The sequence below is a fragment of the Typopeltis vanoorti genome, chromosome 19 (genome assembly GCF_054136105.1).
Source record: "Typopeltis vanoorti isolate ZY-2024b chromosome 19, IOZ_Tvanoo_1.0, whole genome shotgun sequence".
Classification (NCBI taxonomy): domain Eukaryota; kingdom Metazoa; phylum Arthropoda; class Arachnida; order Uropygi; family Thelyphonidae; genus Typopeltis; species Typopeltis vanoorti.
In genome coordinates, this window is record NC_143567.1 from 57,133,455 (window position 1) to 57,158,950 (window position 25,496).

General features: G+C 36.3%; 1 protein-coding gene across 1 annotated transcript in view; it reads right to left on the reverse strand.

Moving 5' to 3' along the window:
• Nucleotides 1-25,496, reverse strand: part of Isha (Insulator su(Hw) mRNA adaptor) — a 314,370-nt gene that overhangs the window by 145,297 nt on the left and 143,577 nt on the right. Inside the window, exons 8-9 of the mRNA XM_090409621.1 lie at nt 14,313-14,388; nt 3,991-4,370 (exon numbers count right to left, since the gene is read on the reverse strand). Coding sequence (XP_090265747.1) covers nt 3,991-4,370; nt 14,313-14,388 — 456 coding nt within the window. The remainder of the gene's footprint in view (nt 1-3,990; nt 4,371-14,312; nt 14,389-25,496) is intronic.

The following is a 25,496-nucleotide window of genomic DNA, read 5'->3' on the forward strand; positions in this document are numbered from 1 at the left end:
TTTGCAAGATCCCTGATCTGTGGACCAGAGATCAGGGGGAAACGAGGCAGCCTGCAGTGATCATTCTAGCTTCCCTGAAATGTTCTTGAACGAGTCGAATGAAGTGTGGGAAGGGCACCATCCTGCATGGAAAATGACTGAATCCATGCACAGGCACTGCTGTAGCTGTGTCACAACAAAATTGTTTATCATATTGCAATACTTCTCAGCAGTAACTGAACAGGTCACAGTACTTGGATGGTGAATGTCCTCAAAGAATAGTAAGATAAATGAAAATTTCAAAGAAAGATAAATGAAGCACTAAATCTGAACAAACAGTAACTCTCGGTGAATGCAAAGGAATTTGTTGGATTGCATGTGGGATTCTGCATAGCCCATACCCAGCAATTGTGAGTATTCACAACTCTCTTCAGATGAAAGTGAGCCACATCTTCCTGCAAAATCATCAACGGCCATGCAGCATCCAACTCCACTTGAGCAAGGAATGTTAAAACGAATGTCAATCAACTTTCAAAGTCCTGCAAGTACAACTCCTGTCTCAGTTATCTTGAATGGGTAAAAATGCAGAATCTTCCATAGAATTTTTCAGACAGTTGTGTACGGCACATCCATGTATCTTGAGACAGCACTGCAGGAACCAACATTGTCATTCATAGCATGCTCCAAAATGGCAATAGCAACTTCATTCATTTGTTGTGAAATGATGCTTAACCTCTGTCAGGTCAAATGTCCAACGATCCTGTTTCTTCAAAATGACTAATCATTTGACGCAGAGCACATGGAGATAGTAAACCTCATCAGCATTTGTTCTGGTGACAAAATTCACCAGAATTTTGTCACAATCTAAACAATTGCAGTTATTTAGATCAGTGTTTCTCAAACTTCAGATATCCGTGTGCCCCCTTATCAAAATAATAATAATAATAAATAAAAAGTATATTTCATTGGAAATATCTATTTTATTTGAATTTAGATGTACATGTAAACAAAAAAAAATTATTTATTTTTAATAGAACAAAATTTATAAATATTTACTTAATTTAAATAATTTATCATCAATGAGAGGGATACAGTATCAATATTTTCTTGTTGCTTACAGCTAATTGTATCTGCTATATTGCTCTCTTTTGTACATTTTATAAATCCAGTCTTTAACCAATAATCCATACTTATGCATCTGAAAGCTAAAAAAATTACTGTACTTATTTGAATATAACTTGCATTTCCATCCCCCCCCACAAAAAATTAAACCAAAAAAAAACGTGGTACAAAATATATGCGGCGACTTTCGGTAACTAAAGTTCTCAGAAAAAAACTGAAAATGGGTATGATTTACCAAGAAGCACCTATATGCCATCACTACTTCCAGCCTCGAGAGCAGTTTCCTTGTGTGCATCATCAAAGTCATCTACCCAAATAGAGTCATCCTCTTTCCCATTATTTCAAGCAAAAAGTACCAGTAAATTAAAAGACTTGAGATACGTAATGAACAATCCTTCACAAATGACTAATGAGAAGTGAAAGCAGAGTGCGAAACAGACAGCAATTGTAGGCAAGTAGAGATAGAGTAGCTATGAAGACATGCATGTGATTGGTGCAGTATTAACAAAAGATCACATGATCCAAAGACAAAAGCAAGCCGACAAGTCAACAACTGAGTTGAAATGCTAATTCTCTTCAACCGAATTCCATAATATCTGAAACACATCGCTATATATTTCTTAGTTTTAACAAGTTCACGACAGGGTAGTGTCAAACAAAATCATATGGTTTTGCTTGAGTCTATACAGCAGTTTCTGTGGGATGGGACATGCGACTGTAATTGCACTCTCTTGTTGAAAAATATATTACACAGCCTGCAAATGTCTCTGTACCTTATTCAGGGACATAATAAAACCAATTGTTTTTCGTGCATTTGCAGTATAGTAGCTGTTGCGGAGGGTGTGTTATTTACCGCAGGGAGCGAGTTACTATCGCCCCAGCATGAACGTCGGGGGCGATAGTAACTCGCAATTTGAGTAGAATTCATACATTATATATATATATATATATATATATATATATATTATGAAATTTTCTTAATAAATATATATTTATTAAGAAATATGTTTAAATTAATTATTTTTTTCCCTCTTAATAATGATTCCATGTGTTAATGAAGCATAGCCAAAAATTGCCATGTACCCCCTGAAAACCTTTCACATATCCTCAGGAATAAGCGTACCAGAGTTTGAAAACACTGGTTTTCAGATAGTACACTTCATGAGAAAAGAATGTTGGGGCAAGGTTAGTGTCATCACTGTGGATGGTATTAACAACCACAATGAAGGGAAAAATCAAGTGTCCATCTTTCTTAACCCTCCTGGCACCCGATGAGTTGCATGATATGCAAATTCCATGCATTTCGTGTTTACCTTCTGGTGATGAATTTTGGAACGTTTTTTTTTTCTTTTCTTTCTCCCTGCCTCAGATATTGTTTATGCAAGAGTTTTATTACAATATTGACTGCAAGGAATACTATAACATTCATTATTTTATACATCTTATTTATATGTCTTTTAAATATAATACAATTTCATTATATGACTTGCAATGAAACAGCCACAGAAACATTTTTTTTTTACATTTAGCTGTTCCAAGTCAATTTTGTTCACAAAATAATTCCTCGTCAGGAGATTCATTATTTAAAGTAAAAAAAAATATGACTACCAGTAGCCAACGGACTTTCATGCTGTTGCTGAAGTTATTATTTTTCATTGTTTATTTTTAAATTTTGATCATCACTGATAATTTTTATTTTTATTAATTTTATAAATTTTAATATTTTCACACTTTAGTTTCAAATTTAAAATCTTTTGAGAAAGGCAAGCCTGTTTAATTCTCTAGATAAGTGAAGTTTAAACTTACCATAACGTTTTGCCTTGCGCGCTATATCATCACCATGAATAATCACAATCTGTGTGTTAATTAAGGCTTAAATGCTGGGAGAAACTTGTGTCAGAGGCTTAATGGAGTGAAACAGCACTAAGAAAGGATTAAATATGATATTTAATTCTTCCAACATTTCTTCCATGTAGAAGAACACAGCTACTCTCAAAAATCAGCCTAATTTAAATAAATATGGTTACATTAAACTTCCCAAAGCATGGGAAACACTAATGCTTCGAGATCCCAGTTTACATCCTAGGCTGCTAACAGATGACAACCCACCTAGTTATGACTAGTCTTTGTTCACGTGTTTCATTTAGTTTTGTGTTGCCTTTGCATGTGCGTGTGTGTAATAAGTCTCATGTTGTACTCCCTGACAATGGTTCGGTGACAGATGAAATAATGGAAAAATTAAATATTTTTAACCCTTTCTCAGTGCTGCCTCACTTCATTAAGCCTCTAACAGAGTTTCTGCCAGCACTTAAGCCTTAACACACCAACTTCCTTTACTTAATTTGAGGTTTCTACTACATATCTTGCTGAAAATGAAAATTTTATCTTTACTAAGCACAGACTCCTCTGAAATAAAACCAAAATCCTACATTTGAGCAGATTTCTTATGGGATACACCTTTATAAGGAAACTTCTGAAACATTATTTCATTGTCAAACTTAAATAGACCAGGTGGTATTTATCTCTTTACAGAAGAGAGTACTCCCTCCCCCCAATCTGCTAACATTTCCTAATTTAATTTAATTATATATATGGCTTGTTTGTGTTTTATTTGACTGTTTTTTAGCTTAAACTATTGTGCCACTTTTCAGAATCTTCCTGTTAATTCGATATTTTGGTATTCTATTTTTATACTCATGATGCCTCTGACACAGGCAAAAACTTTTACCATTAAAGATTTCATTGAGTATTCATTGTATCATATTTAAGAAAATTAAGCATGGAAATTAAAGTTATAAAAAATTACAGCAGTTATAAAAAAAATTTATAACTGCTGCATAACTATGCAATGTGCTTTAGTTTTCAAACTGGCTAAAAACAAATACTCACCTTGTTCTGGATCGTGACCCTGATCTAGATCGTGAACGTTCTCGCCTTTCACATTCAACTTCTTCTTCTTCTCTAACAGGTGTGCTTGCTGATATTTGAGGCCGTTCATCGAGGTCTTGAGGTGGCAATGGAACTTCTAAAGGAAGTCCATATACCACTACCCTGTCATCTTCATCTTCTCGACTAGGTGGATGGATGAGTGTTGGATGCTGCTGCTCCTCCTCCAGCAAAGGTATCTGATATCCTGGTTGTTCATGAACAACCGTATCTTCAACAACTGGTGGAGGAGGCTGCTGGGGAGGAAATGGAATGGAACTATTGTCAAAGGGAACTGGAATGGCTACTTGATTATGAAGAGGTGGATCAGAATAAACAGGAGGCTGAAATTTAATAAGTTTAATATTACTTTCAGCTTAAAATCTTCAAATATGTAATAAATTATTCTACAATAATCCAAAATTATGTAAGCAATACTGAGTGAATATAACAGCAGTTTTGCACCCCCCCTCCAAAAAAAAAAAAAAACTACTAGACACTGTTTTGAAGAGAAGCAATGGCTAGGTAGACAGATAACTACATGGTGATCAAAATTAAGTATCCCTGTCTAAGGCTTTGGACATCCGACAGGAAGGAGTGACATCCGACAATCCAAATGCTAGGGAAACTTTGCAGAAACACATTGTTTGTCAAGTGGAAGCGATATCTGAAGTGGGGAATAGACAAGGAGGCATTGCAAAAACCAAACGCATAGGATTGGCATATCACGTAACGTAGCAGGTTCCAGTAGGGCTTAAAAAAAATATATGCCCCCCCCCCCCCCTTCATTCTGGTTGTTAACACCATCCGTGGTAGTACTAACCTTGCTCTAACATGCTTTGCTCATGAAGCTAACTACCCAAATAATTACAATGCTGTTGTTACACTCAGTGAATTTTGTCACCTGAACAAATGCTGATGAGGTCCACTATGGCAATGTGCTCTGCAATGAATGATTAGTAATTCTGAAGAAACAGGATCGTTGGAAGTTACACCTAGCAGAGGTTGCAAACCAATCAGTTTACAACAAGCGAATGAAGATGCTATTGTCATTCTACATGCATTCCATGCATGACAGCATCAGTTCCTGCAGTGAATAGTATCAAGATATATGGATACGCCTTACATAACTATCTAGAAAATTCTATGGAAGATTTTGCTTTTCTACCCATTCAAGATAACCCTGAAACAGGATTCCACCCACAGGACTTTTAAAATGAATGTCAGTTGATTTTCACATTCCTTGCTCAAGTGGAGTTGGACACTAGATGGCAGTGATGATTTTGTGGTGAGATGAGACCCACTTTCACCTGAATGGAACTGTGAATAGCCACAATTGCTGGGTATGGACTATGCAAAACCTGCTGCAATCTAACAAATTGCTTTGCATTCACCCAAAGTTACTGTTTGGTGCTGGTTTACAGCTTTGTTTATCATTGGACCATTCTTCTTTGAGAACATTTGGAAGTAGTCATCTGTGACTTGTTCAGTTACTGTTGAGAGATATTGCAATATGATAAACAATTTTGTTGTGCCACAGTAGTTTCTGTGAATGGATTAAGTCATTTTAATACAGGATGAGGCCCCTCCATCCCGCATGAAAGCAACCCCCATAGTAACTCTCTGGTGCAGGATTTCAGCATCATATATCAATGGATCTTTTTTCTTTGAAGATATTTGCCAGTCAGGTCCTATGGCCTGTTTAATTACTGCTGAAAGTATTGCGATATGATAATTTTGTTGTGCTACAGCAGCGTCTGTGCTTGGATTCAGTCATTTTTCATGCCTGATGGGGGGGGCCCTTCCGTGCATCAGTTGATCCATTCACATTTCACAGAAGCCAGAGTGATCAGTCATGTATTTCCTGCTGCAGGCCACCTCATTCACCTAATCTGACCCCCTTTGACTTCTGGCTCTGGGGATCTCGCAAAGACAAAGTTTAGCGGGATCACCCTGATAACTTGCCAGTGCCGAGTATAATGCAGCATTGTGCACAGCATCAGTCGCAGCCAGCTGTGCTCTGCCATTTAACACATTGTGCAAAGGATGCACAGTTTGTGGTATAGTGTGAAGGGGTGCACATTGACTAGTACAGCCTGTGAATGCATAATGGAAGTGAATAAAAATGTGGTATTTATGCTTGTGTTGCTTTTCTCCTTCTTGTGTGTGCACGCACACACAAGAAGGAGAAAAGCAACACAAGCATAAATACCACATTTTTATTCACTTCCATTATGCATTCACAGGCTGTACTAGTCAATGTGCACCCCTTCACACTATACCACAAACTGTGCATCCTTTGCACAATGTGTTAAATGGCAGAGCACAGCTGGCTGCGACTGATGCTGTGTGTGTGCGCACGCACGCACGCACAGAGAGAGAAATTATTACATCTACAGTGCCCTTGGTGGTGAATTTGGAAACTTTTTTTTTCCTCCAGATATCGCTTCTGCATCATGTATTCCTGCAAATTTCACATCATTTGGATCACTAGGTGGCACTCCACAAGCTACTGAACAGGGATATTTTAATTTTTATCACTCTGTATTTTGTTGTTCTTGAATGTTATTAGATTATAATTACTGGGAAACTGACAGGTAGCCCATGATACTGTCTTTAGCAGGAATAAATGCAGAGAAATAGTGTATAAAATTCAAAGATGGGCAGTACGATTACTTTTTTTTTTTAATGCAAATATCACCCATGAAGAACTGTAAAGGCAAAGTTCTTTAGGACTGTGGGCCAGCCAATGGTCAGGTATAATGGAAATCCTACTTTAAACACACACAACATGCGCTCACACACACACACACACACACACACACACACACACACACACACACACACACACACACACACACACACACACACACACACACACACACACACACACACAGAGAGAGAGAGAGAGAGAGAGAGACCTTGTTCAAACTACCTTAAGTCTCCAATCAGCAAGGTGGTGTTGTAAGAGATGAAAATTCAGTACTGATTAAAGACATTCACAAAAATCCTAGCCAGGGCAGGTTGAATTCCTAACCTGTCGGTTGGAAAAAAAGAGTTGTGCAAAGGAAGTGCAGATTTGTTCACTATATTTTCATGTGAATTATATATTTTGACAAATGATTCAATACAATAAATTAAAGATGCCAAGAAATTAAATTATTGGTTTCAACATTTATCCAAGTGTAAACAAACAAAGTTTGCACATGAAGTAACTCCACAGATGGGTTACTTGTATATAGAGGCTGATGACTTCATGTCAATTGCCATAATAACCCATAACGCAATGCACATATCCTTATAGACGTATAATGCTATGCATTATATATATATACATATACCCCTGAAGTGAATATATATATATATATATATATATATATTCACTTCAGGGATAAATTGAGACAGCATGAACTGTTAATACTCATATGGCAAAAATTAATGATTAAAGAATTGTTTTCCTATTTCTGTTTTTAGATTGGTAATTTGTGGGGCCAAATAGCTATTAATGGTGAACCATAATGAAGAAGTCATCAACATACTGCAGTAAAATTGTTGGGTTTCTTTCTTGAATAATTAGAAGAAAGAGTTTTTGCTCTTGACCCAAAACCAACAATTTGACTGCAGCATGTTGATGACATCTTTGCAGTTTGGAGTCACACAGAATGTCTACCAGAACTCTACTTATTTCTACAAAAAATCAACACTCTACATCCTCGTATCAAGTTCACACTAGAAAAAGAATCATCAAAAGGTATTTCCTTCCTTTCACATCCAGCATAAGGAAGATGGATCCATTTCCACCTCTGTCTACCGAAAACCAACTTTTTCAGGTCACTATATCCATAATATATCAGCTCACATCCATCCCAAAAATATGGCATCATAAAATCCCTAGTATCCAGAGCACAGATTTGTTTTTCTGAAGAATTTCTAACAAGAATTAGAAACTGTCAAAGAAACAGCCATATTAAATTGATCATCATTACCATATTCCTGCCATGCACCCTCAAGGGGTGTACAGGATATGACAGTACTACATGAAAAATTTACATCATTACTAATTTCCTATCTACAATTTTCATCCAAATCAGTCTATTACTTGTCAAGACTCCAACATTATCAGATATTATATCATCTAAGGCACTTTGTACTGTATCAATCCACCTATATCTTGGTCTTCCTCTGGGTCATTTTCCTGCCAACCTGGTGGAGAACACTTGTTTTGCTAATCTTTCCTCGCCCATTCTGTTTAAGTGACCATACCACCTGAGATTAGCTCTGTTCACGCATTACTGGATGCTGACTATTCTAATATCCTCATATTTAATGCAATATTGCCATTGATGCTATCTGTTCAGGCCTCTAATCTTTCTCAGGACTCTCATATCTCCAGTCTCTAGTCTTTGGTCAAGAGTTTTACTTCTAACCCAGCTCTCGGATCCATAACTTAATACTGGTTTGAACACTGTCTTGTATACAGCTAATTCAGTGTTCTGACTAATTTCTCTCTTATTCCATAAGAATTTATTCAATTGACTTCCTACCATACCAGCTTTGTTGATTCTGTTGTCTATTTCCATATTTAATTTACCATCTTCAGTAAAAATCATGCCTAAGTAGCTGAAATGTTTTACTTGTTTCACAGGTTCTACATTCACAATGCAGTTGACGTTTTCAACGATTCTGCCTATCTTCATTGTCTTTGTCTTTTTATTGCTGACCTTCATACCATATCTATTACAACAGTTATTCAATATAGTCAGGGAATCTTGCAGACTTGTAAGCAGATTTATTTAGAAGTATGACATCGTCTGCATAAAGCAAAGAGCTAAGATTAACATCTCCAATTTTTATATATCAGGTGTAATACCACTTTCTTTCCTTCATATTATAATCCACATAGATAATGCATAACAGAAGGGATAATGTACATCCTTGTCTCACACCAGATTTAAGATTAAATCATTTCCTGTACTTCCTTCAATCCTAACTGCTGACAACTCAAATAAAGACTAACTATTGCTTGATATAATTCCCCATTGACACCATATAACTGTAGAGTATTGAAAAGCTTCTCTCTTGGCACCTTGTCATACCTTTTACAGATCGACAAAACTTAAATACAGATCTTTGTTATATTCCATTGATTTCTTGACTATTTGTCGAGAAATCATGGGAATATAACAGTCTCTATATGGCCTGAATCCAGCTTGTTCTTCACCAAGCTTCACTTCCAGAATTCTTCTCAACCGTTTCTCAAGTATACTAGCATAAACCTTACCAGGAACACTCAGTAGGGAAATACTTCTGTAATTTTCACATTCAGTTTTATTTCCTTTTTTATATATGGGTACTAAAAGAGCTCTACTCCAGTCATCAGGGATTCATCCCTCCGTCCACGTCTTCTGAACTATGCAGTGCAACCACTGTAAGACTTTTATAGCATCATATTTCAGCATTTCTGATCGAATATCATCTACTCCTGATGGCTTTCCACATTTCAAGCCTAACAAAAGTCATGGGAGGCAAGATCATAGAAAATAAATATCAAGAAGGTGACAAAATATACTGGAGGTTGTTGAAGAAGCTCAAAAATGGAGGAAAGAATGCTTTAAAAGGAATTAGAGATGATAAATGTGACATGAAAACAGGAGAAAAATATATCCTTGAGGTATGGAGTAATCACTGTGCTATCACTGCTTGTTTCATTTAGCAATTTTTCGAAGTAATTACTCCATACCTCAAAGATATATTTTTCTCCTGTTTTCATGTCACCTTTATCATCTCTAATTCCTTTTAAAGCATTCTTTCCTCCATTTCTGAGCCTCTTCAACAACTTCCAGATTATTTTGTCACCGTCTTGATATTTATTTTCTATGATCTTGCCTCCCATGACTTTTGTTTAGCTAGTTTTACACAGTGTTTAGCTTTCTTACATTTATCTCTGATTCTCTAAGAGCACAAGCTGACTTATTTGCCAGGAATTTTTGATATACTTTCTTCTTCTACTTCACTGCCTCTTTTACTTCCTGTGTCCACCATGGAATTCTGATTTTTCTATCCTTGCAGACAACCTCACTACATGCCTCTCTGGCTGAATTAATCAGGGCTTTCTTCAAGGTTTGGTTCCTATTCTCAAACTCTTTCATTTTTTCTTCAACAATCTTTGTGTATTTTAGTCTACAGTTCGCATCTCAGAGCTGCTCAACTTTTATTCGCTTTAAAACTTTCTTACATGTTATTCTTCTCAATATGAAATTCAATTTTATCCTGCTCAAGACTAAATAGTGATCACTTCCAATTTCAAATCCTCTGTACACTCTAGTGTCCTGTACCAGGGAGAAAACATCATCAATAACATAGTCAATGAGACTTTTCTTATTCCTTGTCTCTTCTTTCCATGTGAATTTGTGCACATTTTTATGTTGGAACATGGTGTTAGTAATAACCAGTCCCCCCCCCACCCCCCCCCCCCCCCACCCCCCCCCCCCCCCACCCCCCCCCCCCCCCACCCCCCCCCCCCCCCACCCCCCCCCCCCCCCACCCCCCCCCCCCCCCACCCCCCCCCCCCCCCACCCCCCCCCCCCCCCACCCCCCCCCCCCCCCACCCCCCCCCCCCCCCACCCCCCCCCCCCCCCACCCCCCCCCCCCCCCACCCCCCCCCCCCCCCACCCCCCCCCCCCCCCACCCCCCCCCCCCCCCACCCCCCCCCCCCCCCACCCCCCCCCCCCCCCACCCCCCCCCCCCCCCACCCCCCCCCCCCCCCACCCCCCCCCCCCCCCACCCCCCCCCCCCCCCACCCCCCCCCCCCCCCACCCCCCCCCCCCCCCACCCCCCCCCCCCCCCACCCCCCCCCCCCCCCACCCCCCCCCCCCCCCACCCCCCCCCCCCCCCACCCCCCCCCCCCCCCACCCCCCCCCCCCCCCACCCCCCCCCCCCCCCACCCCCCCCCCCAGTAAAGAGCTGAGGTTTAGCACCTGCAATTTTGATATCAGGATTAATACCACTTTCCTTTATAATGTGATCCATACAGATAATGAATAACAGAGGGGATAATGTACATCCTTGTCTGACACCAGATTTAACATTAAACCATCTTCCTGTACTTCCTTCAATTCTAATTGCTGACTTACAACTCAAATAAAGACTAAGTATTGCTTGATATAATGTCCCATTAACATCATATAACTGTAGAGTTTTGAATACCTTCTCTCTTGGCACCTTGTCATATGCTTTTCTAGATCGACAAAACTTAAATACAGATAGTTGTTATAGTCTCATTATTTCTCAACTATCTGTCGTAAAGTGAAAATATGATGCTGACAGCCTCTATTTGGCCTGAATCCAGCTTGTTCTTCACCAAGCTTCTTTTCCACAGTCCTTCTCAACCGTTTCTCAAGTATACTTGCATATATTTTACCAGAACACTCAGTAATGAAATGCCTCAGTAATTCTCGCATTCAGTTTTATTTCCCTTTCTATATATGGGTACTCTGAAAGAGCTACTCCAGTCATCTGGAATTTGTCTCTCTGTCCAGGTCTTTTGAACTGTGCAGTGCAGCCACTTAAGACTTTTATTCTCTCATTCATTTCTGAGCTTCTTCAACAACCTCCAGAATATCCCACAAAGGATCTGAGAGGAAGTGTTCATTTGTTTGCTGATGATGCAAAGTTGGGTAGTGCAATACTGAACGCAGATGATGTCAAAATTTTGCAGGATGATTTGGATAAATTGGAGTACTGGGCTAAGGAGAACGGGTGTCAATTTAATGTCGCAAAATGTAAAGTTATGCATTTTGGGGTGAAAAGATTAGCGGCAATAAGCCATATTAGTGGAACTGTACTCCAGGAGATTGACGATGCCAGGGATTTGGGAGTGTTAGTGGATAGGGAGTTGAAGTTTAGGGGGCACTTTGCAAAAGTGCTAAATCAGCTCATCAAATCACTTGGTTACTGAAGAATACTTTGACGAGCAAGTTATTGTTCCTCTGTATCGAGCCTTGATAAGACCTCATCTTGATTACTGTGCCCAGATCTGGACACCAAGGTTTCTTCTTGATGAGGAGGAGGTGGAGAGGATCCAGAGGCAAGTGACCAAGATGATTGCCGGTCTATGGAATGAACCTTATGAAAACAGGTTGAAGGTTTATGTGTTGCAGAAATTGGTTGATAGGCAGAAAAGGGGTGATATGATTGAGACATTCAAATTACTGAAGAGTTTCTATAAGATTAATTCCGAGTATATTTTTCAGAACAGGACTGGTGGTGGGAGGACTAGGGACCATCCAAAGAAACTGGGCAAGAGTGTAGTTAGCAAGGGTGTTAGAACAAGGTTTTTTACTTGGAGAGTGTGAATGAGTGGAATAAGTTGCCAGAGTCTGTCGTGGGTGCCATGACTGTGAATGAGTTCAAGGCAAAGTATGATAGATGCTGTGTGGGTGTTGAATAGTTGTTCTTGACATGATGTTTAGGGCCTCCCTTGATGAGTCTAAGGACTCCTTGGAGTTGCCCGTAATAATAATAATATCTTGCCACCTTCTTGGTATTTATTTTCTGAGTTCTTACCAAAGTCCTCCCATGACTTTTGTTTAGCCAGTGTTACACAGTGTTTAGCTTTCTTACATTTGTCTCTGTATTCTCTAAGAGCACAAGCTGACTTATTTGACAGGAACTTTTGATATGCTTTCTTCTTTTCCTTCACTGCCTCTTTATCTTCATGTGTCCACCAAGGAGTTCTGATTTTTCTATCCTTGCAGACAACTTCACCACATGCCTCTCTGGCCGAACCACTCAGAATTTTCTTCAGGGCTTGCCACTGAATTTCCACAGTTTGGTTTCTGTTCTCAAAAGCTTTCATTTTTTCTTGAATAATATTTGTGTATTTTAGTCTACATCTGAGAATTCACATCATCTTTTAGTTCACATCTGAGAGCTGTTCAACTTTTATTCGCTTTAAAACTTTCTTACATGTTTTTCTTTTCAATATGAAATTCAATTTTATCCTGCTCAAGACTAAATGGTGATCATTTCCAATTTCAAATCCATGGTACACTCTAGTGTCCTGTACCAGGCAGAAAACATCACTATCAACAATAACATAGTCAATGAGACTTCTTATTCCTTGCTTCTTCTCTCCATGTGAATAAGTGCACATTTTTATGCTGAAACATTATGTTAGTAATAACCAGTCCATGTCCTGAGCAGAAATACAACAGGTATTTGCCATTATTAGCTTTGCTCTTTTCTCCAAATCTTCCCAAAATATTTTTATATGTCTGACAATCATTTCCTACTCTGCTATTTAGATCCCCAACAAGGACCAGCTTTTCCGTTTTCATTGCAGTTGCTATCTCTAAAGCCTCAAAAAATTCCTCCACTTCTACCTTAGTAGATCTTTCTGTGGGACCATAGGCACAAATAAGTCTCGTTGTCCAGTTCCCCATTCTGATATTTCTCCACATCACTCTACTTGCCTGCCATTCAAGAAGATTAGCCTCATATTTAGTGTTGAATACTATGGCTACTCCTTTTCCTTGATTGTCATTGCCTGAATATGACATTTTGCATTTATTGCCCAGAAAGATCACCAGTTTTTGCCTTTTTTGTTTCAGTTACTCCTAATATTGTTACGCTGATAGTACCAATCTAGAACTCTGGTGATGCTGAGTTGGGGTGGGTTTTAGGATTTGTTCCAGCAAAATTCTTTAATGTTATACCATTATTTAAATTTTGGTTTAAGCCAATAAGAATATAATTTGGTCACCGAAATCCCAAAGTGCCAGCCCATCCTCGTCAGTTCAGTATCCAGGTAGATATCTAACAGGATGCACTACGAGAAGTGAGGATTGGATATTAGGTCAGAAGCCCTGGTCAGTTTTCTGCATTCCTTTAAAGGCTATGTGGAGGTCTCTTCTCAGTTATATAGCTTTGACCCTTAAAAAAAACCCTTTCTTCTTAATAATAGGCAGGAATCACCCATGTCATTTTGATTCACCCCGTGTGTGTGTGTTAGAAGACTGATTTACTTGATTTACTATGTTTTTTAGGATGAAATGACTGGAAAACCGAGATAAGAAATAAAACAAATTTTATTAGTTTCATCTTTAAAAGACTTCTTGAGATGCAAAAAAAAAAAAAAAAAAAAGAAATACCAATAAGAACCATAAAGGAAATAACTCTAAACAGTACAAAAAAGGTTAGTGTATGCATTTCAGCTTTAATGTGTTAACATTTGTGTATTTAGAAACATTCTATGACTTTGTTGTTGGGCGTACGCATGCGCTCACAATCTTGTGTATGCCAATATTGTAAAGAGATTCTACTATTCTTGTGTCTAAAGCAGTGGCAGCCCGTACATAAGCACTGTAACACCCCAAAGGAAAAAAATGAAAAAATTAAATTTTGCATTTATAAATAATAACAATGCTTACAACATTATTTAAATGCAATACAACATGTTAAAGGCTACAGCTTATGTTTCGCCACTGATTGAATAGTTAATAATTGGAATTGTTCGATTAACGCTTTAGATTATGAAACAAATACACTGCAATCTAACACAATGTCTACATTATCACATTCAACCAATTGCAGCCAGACTTCCCGATATTCATTTGCACTTCTCATTGTACATAACTAGTGAATCTGACACTGCTCAAAGAGCAGTGCATAGTATGCTTGCGCATGTTATTTCTGTGAGATACGTAAGGGTGAACTATTTTTTGCAATCTTATTTTATTTTGTTAAAATAACATATAATTAATTCAATTAAGGGATATTACATCCGATATTGTTTCATAGCCGAATAAGAAACTCAGAGTTTCATGCTGAATATAGAAACTATATAAAGTTCAGTGAGTCCAAGCGTAAGAAAATACCTGGATAGTGCAACACCAGGGCAATCATAGTAAGGATGGAGCAAGCTCCGTTCACTGTTCTTGGTATTTTCCCATAATACGAATCCTAGGAACTGTATTACTGTTCTACATTATGAGAGAGGGTCACTACTCAGACAGGTTTTGACCCTTATTGAGGTCTCATCAGTGAGTAGGTAGACCTAGATAATACCAAGTTTGTAAAGAACAGAACTTACATACCCTACCTTAATTTAAATAAATTTACGTCGCTGAATTGAAGCCTTTGGCTCTTCATATATTCAGTAATATAATTATTTATTTATTATAGATACAAGGATTAAACAAAATTTATTATAGTCTAACCTAGTGATAAATAAACTTTCAACATCTTTCTCTAAATCCAGAGTAATTTAAAAAAAGGTGGCAAACCTTTTGGCAACTCCTATTGGTAAAGATGACCTTGCTACTGCTTCTGCCTGGAATCTCCAACTCTGGGCCTTGCTCCCACTGAAGAGACCTCAATAAAGGTCGAAACTAGTCTGGGTAGTGGCCAATCCCTTAATGCATAACAGTATACATATCCACAAGGAGATGTGTTTTGCATTATGGGAGATACTGGGAATAGGAGTGTTGTTAGCTTGCTCCACCTTTGCTAGGAGTTGCCTGGTGTTGTACTACTTATCCAGGTAAGATAGTACAACACTATATTCAGTCCTGAAGATATTTTTAGGCGCAAACTTTGTTTACTCTCACTGGAATAAAGGATTAAACTAATTTTATTATTATTAACAATAATTGGTTTATATGCCCCAGAAGAAGGAAGAGAACAGGATAATATTGATTTTTGTAATCACCTACAAAACATATATAATAAATTAAATAAAAATTATTACGTAATTTTAGCAGAAGACTTAAATGCAAGAATTGGAAACACAGAAATGAATAATAATATAGGAATACATGGAGAACATACTCTAAACAGGAATGGGAAAAAATTGATCGACTTTGTAATTTATAATAACCTAAAAATAATGAATTCCTTCTATAAACATAAAGACATACATAAATATACTTGGGCAGCAAGAGGATGGAAATCAATATTAGATTACTTTATATTAAATGAAAAGACATCAAAATTTTCACTAGATGTTAGAGTTCACAGAGGATATGAAATAAGCAGTGACCACTTCCTTGTTAAAGTAAAATTAAGATTACCAACTAAATGGCTACAAGTAACAAGAACAGAAAGAAAAAGTGAAACATCTGTTTATAAAACTAGACTGTTGAATGACACAAATGTACAATGGCTATATGAACAAAGAATTAACCAATATCTAGATAAAATAAAACAAAATGAAGAAATAGAAATAGAATGGCTTAATATAAAAACAATACTAAATGCAGCAGCAGCAAATGAAAGCTTAGGAAAGACCAAAAAATTCAATAAAAGAAAAAAACTGAAGATCTGGGATGATACAATCAAAGAAATAATCAAAAAGAAAAAAGAAGCCTGTCTCAAATGGTCAAACAGTAAAAGATTAGAAGATGAAATAGAATATAAAAGAATAAGAGCCACAGCTAAAAGAGAAGTCAGAAAAAGACAGAATCATGGAACAAATTTGTTTCTAATTTAGAACATGATTTATATAAAATAAGACCCAATGCATATAAAATTTTGAAACACTTAAATGCAGATACCAAAGAAAACATAAAATTAAACACTGAATTGAAATTAGAAGAATTTCTAAATTACTACACAGAATTGTGGACAGACAAATATTTTAAAAAAGACAACTGGCAAGCAATTAACGAAAATGAAAAGGAAATAACTAAAGAAGAATTAGAAATCAGCCTGAAAGAAACGAGAAACAGAAAATCACCTGGAGAAGATAAGCTAGGTTCAGAACTATATAAATATGCAAGAACAAGATTCAAAGAAAGACTCTTATTATTTTTAAATAAAATTTATTCAACTGGTATTCCCCCAATAGAATGGTAAAAATACTCCAAAAACTTTTAGCAGTAGTACAGAATGGATTTAGAAAAGGACGATCATGTATAGACAGCCTTTTGCCTAAAATTAATGACATTTAAAGCATCTTAGCAGATTAGGAATGTACACTCTAACAGGAGAACTGAGATACCCTGTTTCCACAGATTTTGGAAGTGTAGGTGTATCAAAATACGGAAAAGAACAGAATACAATTTAGAAACACATATTGCATTTATTGACTTTGAAAAGTGAACAAATGTTTCTTTTCACATTTGACAAAGTGAAAAGAAACATATTATTTAACATATTAAAAGAAAGACAAATGCCAAACAATATCCTAAAAGCTATCACAAGTATATATGAAAATAATCAAATACAAATAAAATTAAATCACGAGCTATCATATACAAGAGAGATAAACCAAGGGGTCCAACAGGGATGTCCCCCTCTCAGCAACTCTTTTTAATATCTACTTAAATGAAATAATAATAAAATGTAATAAAAATTTACATCAAGGAATTAAACTTTCTTCTACAGTAAACTTAAACATTCTCCTTTTTGCCGACGACCAAATAATAATTACAAATTCTGAAGATAACTTACAGAAAGCTATTTTAGATCTAAATGAGATAGCCAAAGATTATGGTATGATAATATCAACATAAAAGTCAACAACTATGGCCTTTAAAAGACAAGATCCAGCAGGAACTAAAATAGTATTAGATAACAAGATCTTAGAACAGGTGAATTCATTTAACTACCTAGGATGTATGATCACATATGAAAATGAAAAAGATATAAACGTAAAAATTGCAAAATATTTAAAAATAACATTTGTAATTAACTCTATATTTAAACCTAGTTTAAATATAGAGTTAATTACAACCAAAACTAGTTCAAAAACAAACCAGACTAAAAGTATACTATACATTAGCCCTACCAGTCTTAATGTATGGAAGTGAAATCTGGACAATAAAACAAAAAGACAAACAAAGATTAACAACAGCAGAAATGAAGTTTATGAGAAAAACTGCAAAGTATACTCTATTTGATCACAAAAGAAACGAAGATATTATGAAAGAATTAAACCAGGAATCGGTAATAGAAAAAATTAAAAAATATAAACATAAATCGAGAATGAAAACAGAAAGATTACCAAAACAAGCCATTAGGAAAAAAGAAAATCAGGACGTCCTCTTAAACGATTCAACGATGACTTCTAAGGCCGGAACGGGCCATGCTAGGCCTAAATCCTTGATACGCATGATGATGAGATACAAGGCTGAATTATGACGAGTGTCACTGTTGAAAATATGAAAAAAATTACCGTATTTGCCGGCGTAAAAGACACACCCTCTTTTTTGTACGCATTTTTTAGGAAAAAAACTTTATTAAAACGGAATATTATAATGAATATACAGTATTTCAAATATAAAGTAATAAGTAGGTCTACTTTCAACAAATACCTTATCTAACTAGGAAACAGTACCCACCTTTTAATCTTCTTCGTCAAAACCCAGAAATTCATCTCCTGAGCTAAATAAGATACAATTGAAACCTCTTCTAAATCAGAATCCGAGTCCTCACACAACAAATTGTCCTCTACCATTTAGTGCATTACTAATGCCACACTTCTAGACCAAATGTTATCTATCCATAATTGGAATACTAGAATGTATTCCAGTAACTGCAATACATAACTTGAATACATAACTAATGTAACTAGAATGCTCTCACACACCGCAAGGAAGCAAAAAAGAAATAGCATAACTTGGAACAGAGAAAATTTCCAGAAATGAAAGTAATAAAAAACTGCATATCGGCATATAAGACGTACCTGTTTTTCAGACCTATTTTCAAAGAAAAAAAGGGCATCTTATACACTGCCAAATAAGGTATATTTTTTTCAATTATCGTTACACGAAACAAATTCACTGCGATCTAACGCAGTGTGAGAATTATTGCACCAATTGCAGCCAGACTCGCCAATATTCATTTATGCTTCTCACTGCACGTAACTAGTGAATCTGACACTGCTCGTCGGGCAGTTTATAGTATGCTTGCGCTCGTTATTTCTGTGCGATATGAAAGGGTGAACTATTTTTTGCAAATATTATTTTATTTTGTTAAAATAACATATATTTATTTATTTATTATAGATACAAGGCTGAATTATGACGAGTGTCACTGTTGAAAATATGAAAAGAATTATATTTTTTCAATTATCGTTACACGAAACAAATACATTGTGATCTAACGCAGTGTGAGAATGATTGCACCAATTGAGGCAGACTCGCCTATATTCATTTATGCTTGACACTGCTCTTTGGGCAGAGTATCACATGCTTGCGCTCGTCATTTCTGTGAGATACGAAACTTTTATTATTGGTGTTTGTTCGGGGTGAGGGTGAAATATATTTAATAAAGCAATTTTTTAACATGTAAATTTATTTATTAATAAATTGGTTACTGATTAGGGAAAAAGGAATTTTTTTTAATTTTTATTTTGTATATGCAGCACCCCCCCACTTAAAATTTTCACCGGCCACCACTGCTCTAAAGAGAGAAGAATAGCAGAATCTAAAGAAATCATTCTCAATCCTATATATCTCAATAACAACCTAAGTTATAACCTGTCTGACTGTCACTGCACTACTATACAATATTGGCGTACATGAAATTGTGAGCGCACGCATACGCCCAACAATAAAGTCAGAGAGAGAGAATGTTTTTAAATACACAAATGTTAACGCATTAAAGTTGAAATGCATATGCTAACCTTTTTTGTACTGTTTAGAGTTATTTCCTACACGGTTCTTACTGGTTGTTTCTTTTATTTTTTTTTGCACCTGAAGAAGTCTGTTAAAGACAAAACTAATTGTGCCATTAAAATTTGTTTTATTTCTTATCTCGGTTTCCCAGTCATCGAATCCTAAAACACACACACTGCCCTGCCAAAAGTATCTGGACAACCTCTAGATATGATGTACTGGCCTCCCATAAATCACTGCATGGGATGTACTAAAACAGGAAGGTAAGAGACATCCAAGGCAGCAGTTTTGCATAACACTGATGGCCAGCTTGCCCAAGACATGTCAGTTAAGTGACTTTGAATGAGGAATGATCACTGAGTGTTGTATGAGTGGTAAGTCCAGATGTGAGATCAGTGTTCTGGCTGTGCATCCAGGATACACTGTATATAAAATTGTACAAAAATATGAAAAGCAAGGTGCCACGATGGCTGCACCATGATGAGGAAGACCCCGTGTCTTTTCACACTGGACTGTTTGTATTGATGGCCGACACTGGGAGATGGAAGAAGAACACACTAGGTTCACTGATACAGCAGGTGTGATGGTCTGAAGAGTGATCCTACACATCTTTGGACCTAGTGGGTTCTCCTTCCACCTCCCAGTGTTGCCCATCAATACAAACGGTCCAGCGTGCTCTTCATGAGGTGGGGATTTTTGGGCAGGCTGCGAAGAGGAAGCCGTTCATCTCAGAGGTGAATGGCTCTGCAGCATCTGTGCTGGTGTCAAGAGCATTAGCACTGGACCAGTAACCAGTGGGTGAAAGCAATGTGGAGTGATGAGCATTGCTTTATTCTCCACCAATCAGATGGATGTGTGTGGATCTGGAGGTGCCCTCACAAGAGACCAAGACTGTCTCATGCTCACAGTGAAGGTGGTGGTGGAGTCATAGCATGTGCAATGTTCTGTAAGTGTGGGGCTCACATGTGGACATGAGACTCATTGCCTCTAGGTACTGGGTGGTGCTGCTAACCATCTTCCTCGAGTGTGATGGTAGAGTTCTATGAGAATGCAAATGATACAAGTGGTGTCCAAGTGCTTTTGGTAGGGCTGTGTGTTGTGTGTGTGTGTGTGTGTTGCACACTTCAGAATAAGGAGTCAATTTTTACTTTCTGCAAGAATTCACAAAAAGAAGCTTTTATTATCCTGCAAGAGAGCTAATGCTTCTAGCTAAAGTTTATTTCTATAAGTTGTACTTAACTTCTGGAAAAGAGCTGTTGTACTTAATGCATTTATTTGATAGGGTTTGACATTAAAGCCTGTTCAACAAATTGTCTTCTGTGTCTTCCTCCTTTTAATTAGATTGCTAGTTTTCTCTCAGGCTGTATACTATGTGTAATGGTGATAGGTTGTTTATTTTTTCCTATTAATACAGGTGTTCCACAGTGCTCTGTTACTTCACCCCACCCTTCTTCTATATATAAGCAACTTGTTCTAATTGATCTCAAATCCTATTCAGAGTTTTGTCGATGACAGTACTCAGTACTCATACAACAAATCGTGTAGCGGTCAAACATCATTCTAGAAGATTTATAATAATTAACTTAAACATTACTCTCCACATCATCCTCCAATGAGGTGACAACAACAACCTAGTCACCTTCAATACTTCCAAAAGACAGTTTTGTCTTTTTTTTTTTTTTGTTTCACACACAAAAATAAAGACCTTAGTTCTTCTTCCCTTATCTTCGGCACAAAGTCAAGATCAGAGCTTTCTTTTCAGACTGTTGAAAAAAACTTTCAGAGAAATCCGTTTGTCTCTGTGTTCCATTGCTTTACTTTCTTCTTAACTTCCTCTTCTCTAAAAAATATTCCATTTGAATATCAACAACTCACTGGACATTCAGAGCTATCGATGCCAGTTGTGCTGCTTCATGGCAGTCTGCACGTAGGTGTACTCACATCAAACTGCTGGTTTAACTTAACAGAGATCTCGTATGGGTAGGACAAACACCATCTAAAATAAACTCTGAGGTATGACAGCTTTATGATACAGTTTCAGTCCTATTAAAGTAAAAGATGACAATTTCTTAATATTAGTGCAGTTTATGAAATCTGAAAATTGTCAGTTCTGTGCATTTAGGGTTTCTGGTTGCCATTACAAAGACATCCTAAGTTTAGCAATTTTTTGTAATTAGATATCTTACATAACAAACCAGAAGTTTAAAAAGAGCTTTAAATCATACCTAATGACTTTGTAAGCATAAATGTTTAGACCATTCTGTTAGTGGAGAATAAGAAAAGTGAATTTATTACAATTCACAACAGAGTATTAAAAAGCATCATTTCCACAATTTTTAAATTCTTTGTTTTTGAGGTCTGATCATTACAACTCTTATTTAGACTGAGTCCAACTTTTTTTCTCCAAGTTTCTCATCCATAATTTCAGTTAGCCTTTTCTCAAGGTATGCTTGTATAAATTTTTTTCTTTTTGAGTGGCATGTAGAATGGATGGGACATGGCTATAAAGCTATTTAGTATTTGACTTTTGTTGTGTGGAGAGACTTGGTAGTTACCGTCCTTTTCCTTGTGATTTGAAATGAATCAGAAAAATCAATGTAAAAGATAAACATGAACACATGAAGAAATATTAACAGAATACCAAAACACTCATCATCCCTCACATTAAAGTTGATTATAATATGGCAGGGGTGTTCCACCCGTCGATCATGGAGCGATTTTTGGTCGATCTCTTGTGTATTCTTCCTTACTTACAAATTTAATTAAAACTGAAAACATAATATTTTATTTATCATTATTTTGTATTAAGTGTATTGCTATTGTTTATTTATTTTTCATTAAAATTGTCATATCAGTAATTTTCTTATAAGTCAGGGTAAATTAATTAATTTGGATCAGTGGAAGTCAAACAGCGAGCCGAGTGAATATGATTATAAACAAAGTGTAAAAACTCGATTGGAGTTTAAATATTAAATATTCCAAAGCACATTACATTGATTTTTTTACTTAGGTTAAGTCCCATGTGAATATTGTAAAAAAATAAACTTTGTTTGTCTTGGTATAGTTGAAGCTAACTGTATATACTGCTTTAATAAGAATATGTTAAAAACAGAGTGTGTTAAGAGAGTGTTAAAAACAAAGGCAATGTTTTTGTTGCCGAAGCTGTACATGGCGGCAATAGAAAGATTGTTATTGAAACTTGTATGTATGAGAAAGGCTTGCAGGCTCTAAGTGTAAACATCTCCGAAGTCAGTCAGAAAGAGTTCAAACAACTTTCTGATGGCAGGCAACTTACAATCAAAAGAAAGCGAAGGAGAACAAAAGGCGTGCCAAACTTGAAACTTAAGATGAAAGACTCATACTGATTCTTTGGGGGGTTGCCAAACTTCATGCAGAAGTTTGGCACCCCCCAAAGCAAGCAGAAGGGGTCCCGGTTCCAGAATTGCTGTCAGAGAGGAGGCTGTCCGGATCCATGTTGCTTGAGAGAAGCCTCTCAGTTCGAGACGTTACTAGAGAGAGACTACTTCTAGACTGCAGACAAGGTTTCAAATTGCCGAAAGGAAGAGTTCCAATTGCCGGAGAAAAGTTTCCAGGCCAGGTTAATGTCAGGCATACACCAGTGTGTTGCGTTTTCATTACAATTTGATGAAGTAAACGACTTCACTGATATTGTGCAGTTAATGATATTTCAAGATTATTCAAGTAAAGAAGAACTTTTGAAAATTATACCATTATTGGGAAGGACTAGGGGAGAAGACATTTTTTCGGCATTTGATGAATTTGTGAAACAACACAAACTTCCGCTTTTTAAACTTGTGTCTATTACTACTGATGGTGCTCCTGTAATGATAGGTAATAAATCAGGCTTCATTTCATTATGTAAAAACGATGACAAATATCCAGATTTTTTAACGTACCACTGTATTATTCACCAACAAGTACTGTGTAGTGAAAGATTAAACACAGAAGATGTTTTGGATATTACATTTAAAATTGTAAATTCTGTTTGAAGAAAAACCCTGCAATGACAGCTATTTAAATTACAGGCAAATGATGATAGGGAACTTCTATTGTACAATAATGTTCGCTGGCTCAGCAGAAGTCAATTTTTAGAAAGATTTCTTGTATTAATTAACGATATAAAAAATTTTCTCAATGAAAAAGGAGATATTTATCCACAACTGAGTGATAAAAGATTGTTGTTACACTAATCATTTTTAGTAGATTTCTGTACGAAAATAAGCAATTTAAATTTAGAGTTACAAGGTAGAGATAAAAATTTAATTGACATGTTAAGTTCAATAAAAACTTTCCAACAATACTTACTTTTATTAAAGAAAAATAGAAATTACTGTGAATTTAGACATCTCACATATTTATTAAATTTTTTTGAACAAAATCAAGAATTGCTTCGCTATGATTTAAAAGAATTTATTCATGAAATAGAATTAGTTGAGGAAGAAATAAATTCAAGATTTAAAGATTTTAATAAAACCGAAATGATTGTATCTTTTATCAATAATCCATTTCAAGAAAACTTGAACATCACAGAAATTTCAAATAAAATTAGTGGGCTGTTTGATATAAACCAAGCTGAAGTAGAACTTGAAATAATAAACATTCAGAATAGTTTACATTTAAAATCAATAAACAATGAAGTCATTTGGAAGTATGCACATGAAAAATTCCCAATATTAACTGATATTGCATGAAAAATTCTGTCGTATTTTGGGTCGACATACTTGTCAGAATCCGCTTTTTCAAATATGACCGTCATAAAAAATCAATGAAGAAACTAAATTACAAATGATCATTTGGATGATTGTCTGCGATTGGCCACTTCTTCATATCAATTTGACTATGAAAATATCGCGAGGTCCAAACAATGCCAAATTTCACATTAACTTTTTTTTTTTTTTTTAAAGTTACAGGAAACCAGCATTTCCTGTAACTTGTGAATTTGTAATCAATCTGTTGTTTTTTCTAACTTTGGTTTTCCAAAATAGAGAAATAAATATTGTATTCCAATATTTTTTTTTTCCGTTGTATTTAAATATTCGTTGTATTAAAATAATTAAAAGTGATAAATAAATTTTTATATACACAAAGTTTTTAGTTGTGTATTTTTTTTTAGTTGTTTATTTGTGCGTAATCAGATATCAGGTTGGGAGAACGTGATCTATATAAGAGAGTAGATCGCCAAATAACTTATATATAAGAGTACTTGAGAGAACTGATGCCTTGAAAGAGGCATCAGATCCCTACCTAACAACATAGCAGAGAAAATACGACTAGAAACCAGTAATGTCCTAAATACCAAGAAAACCGTACAGAACAACCTGACTAAAACAGAATTAGCAGCAATTAAATCATTAAAAGCCAAACAAAACATAATATTAACGAAAGCTGATAAAGGGTGCTATTGTTGTCCTTGACAGGTCAACATACATACTGCAAATGAACCAACTAGTAGCCGATAACAACACATATAAAATGGTAAATTATAACCCAACAAAGAGGATAAAGGACAAAACAGAAAAACTACTAAACTCCGTCACTTCTTGGCCACCAGACACAGTTAAAAAACTCAAACCCCACTACGCACCCCCCCCCCCCAGAATATATGGGGTTCCGAAAATACACAAACAAAATGTGCCCCTTCGACCAACAGTGGAAGGAATAGACAGTCCCAATTACCACCTAGCCAAGAAATTAGCAGCAACACTCAAGGAGTTGGTAGGTCATTCCCCCTCCTACATAAAAAACACACAACACTTTATAAACATAATCAAAAACATAACACTCGACAAAGACAACTTATTAGTCAGTTTTGACGTTTCTGCCCTTTTC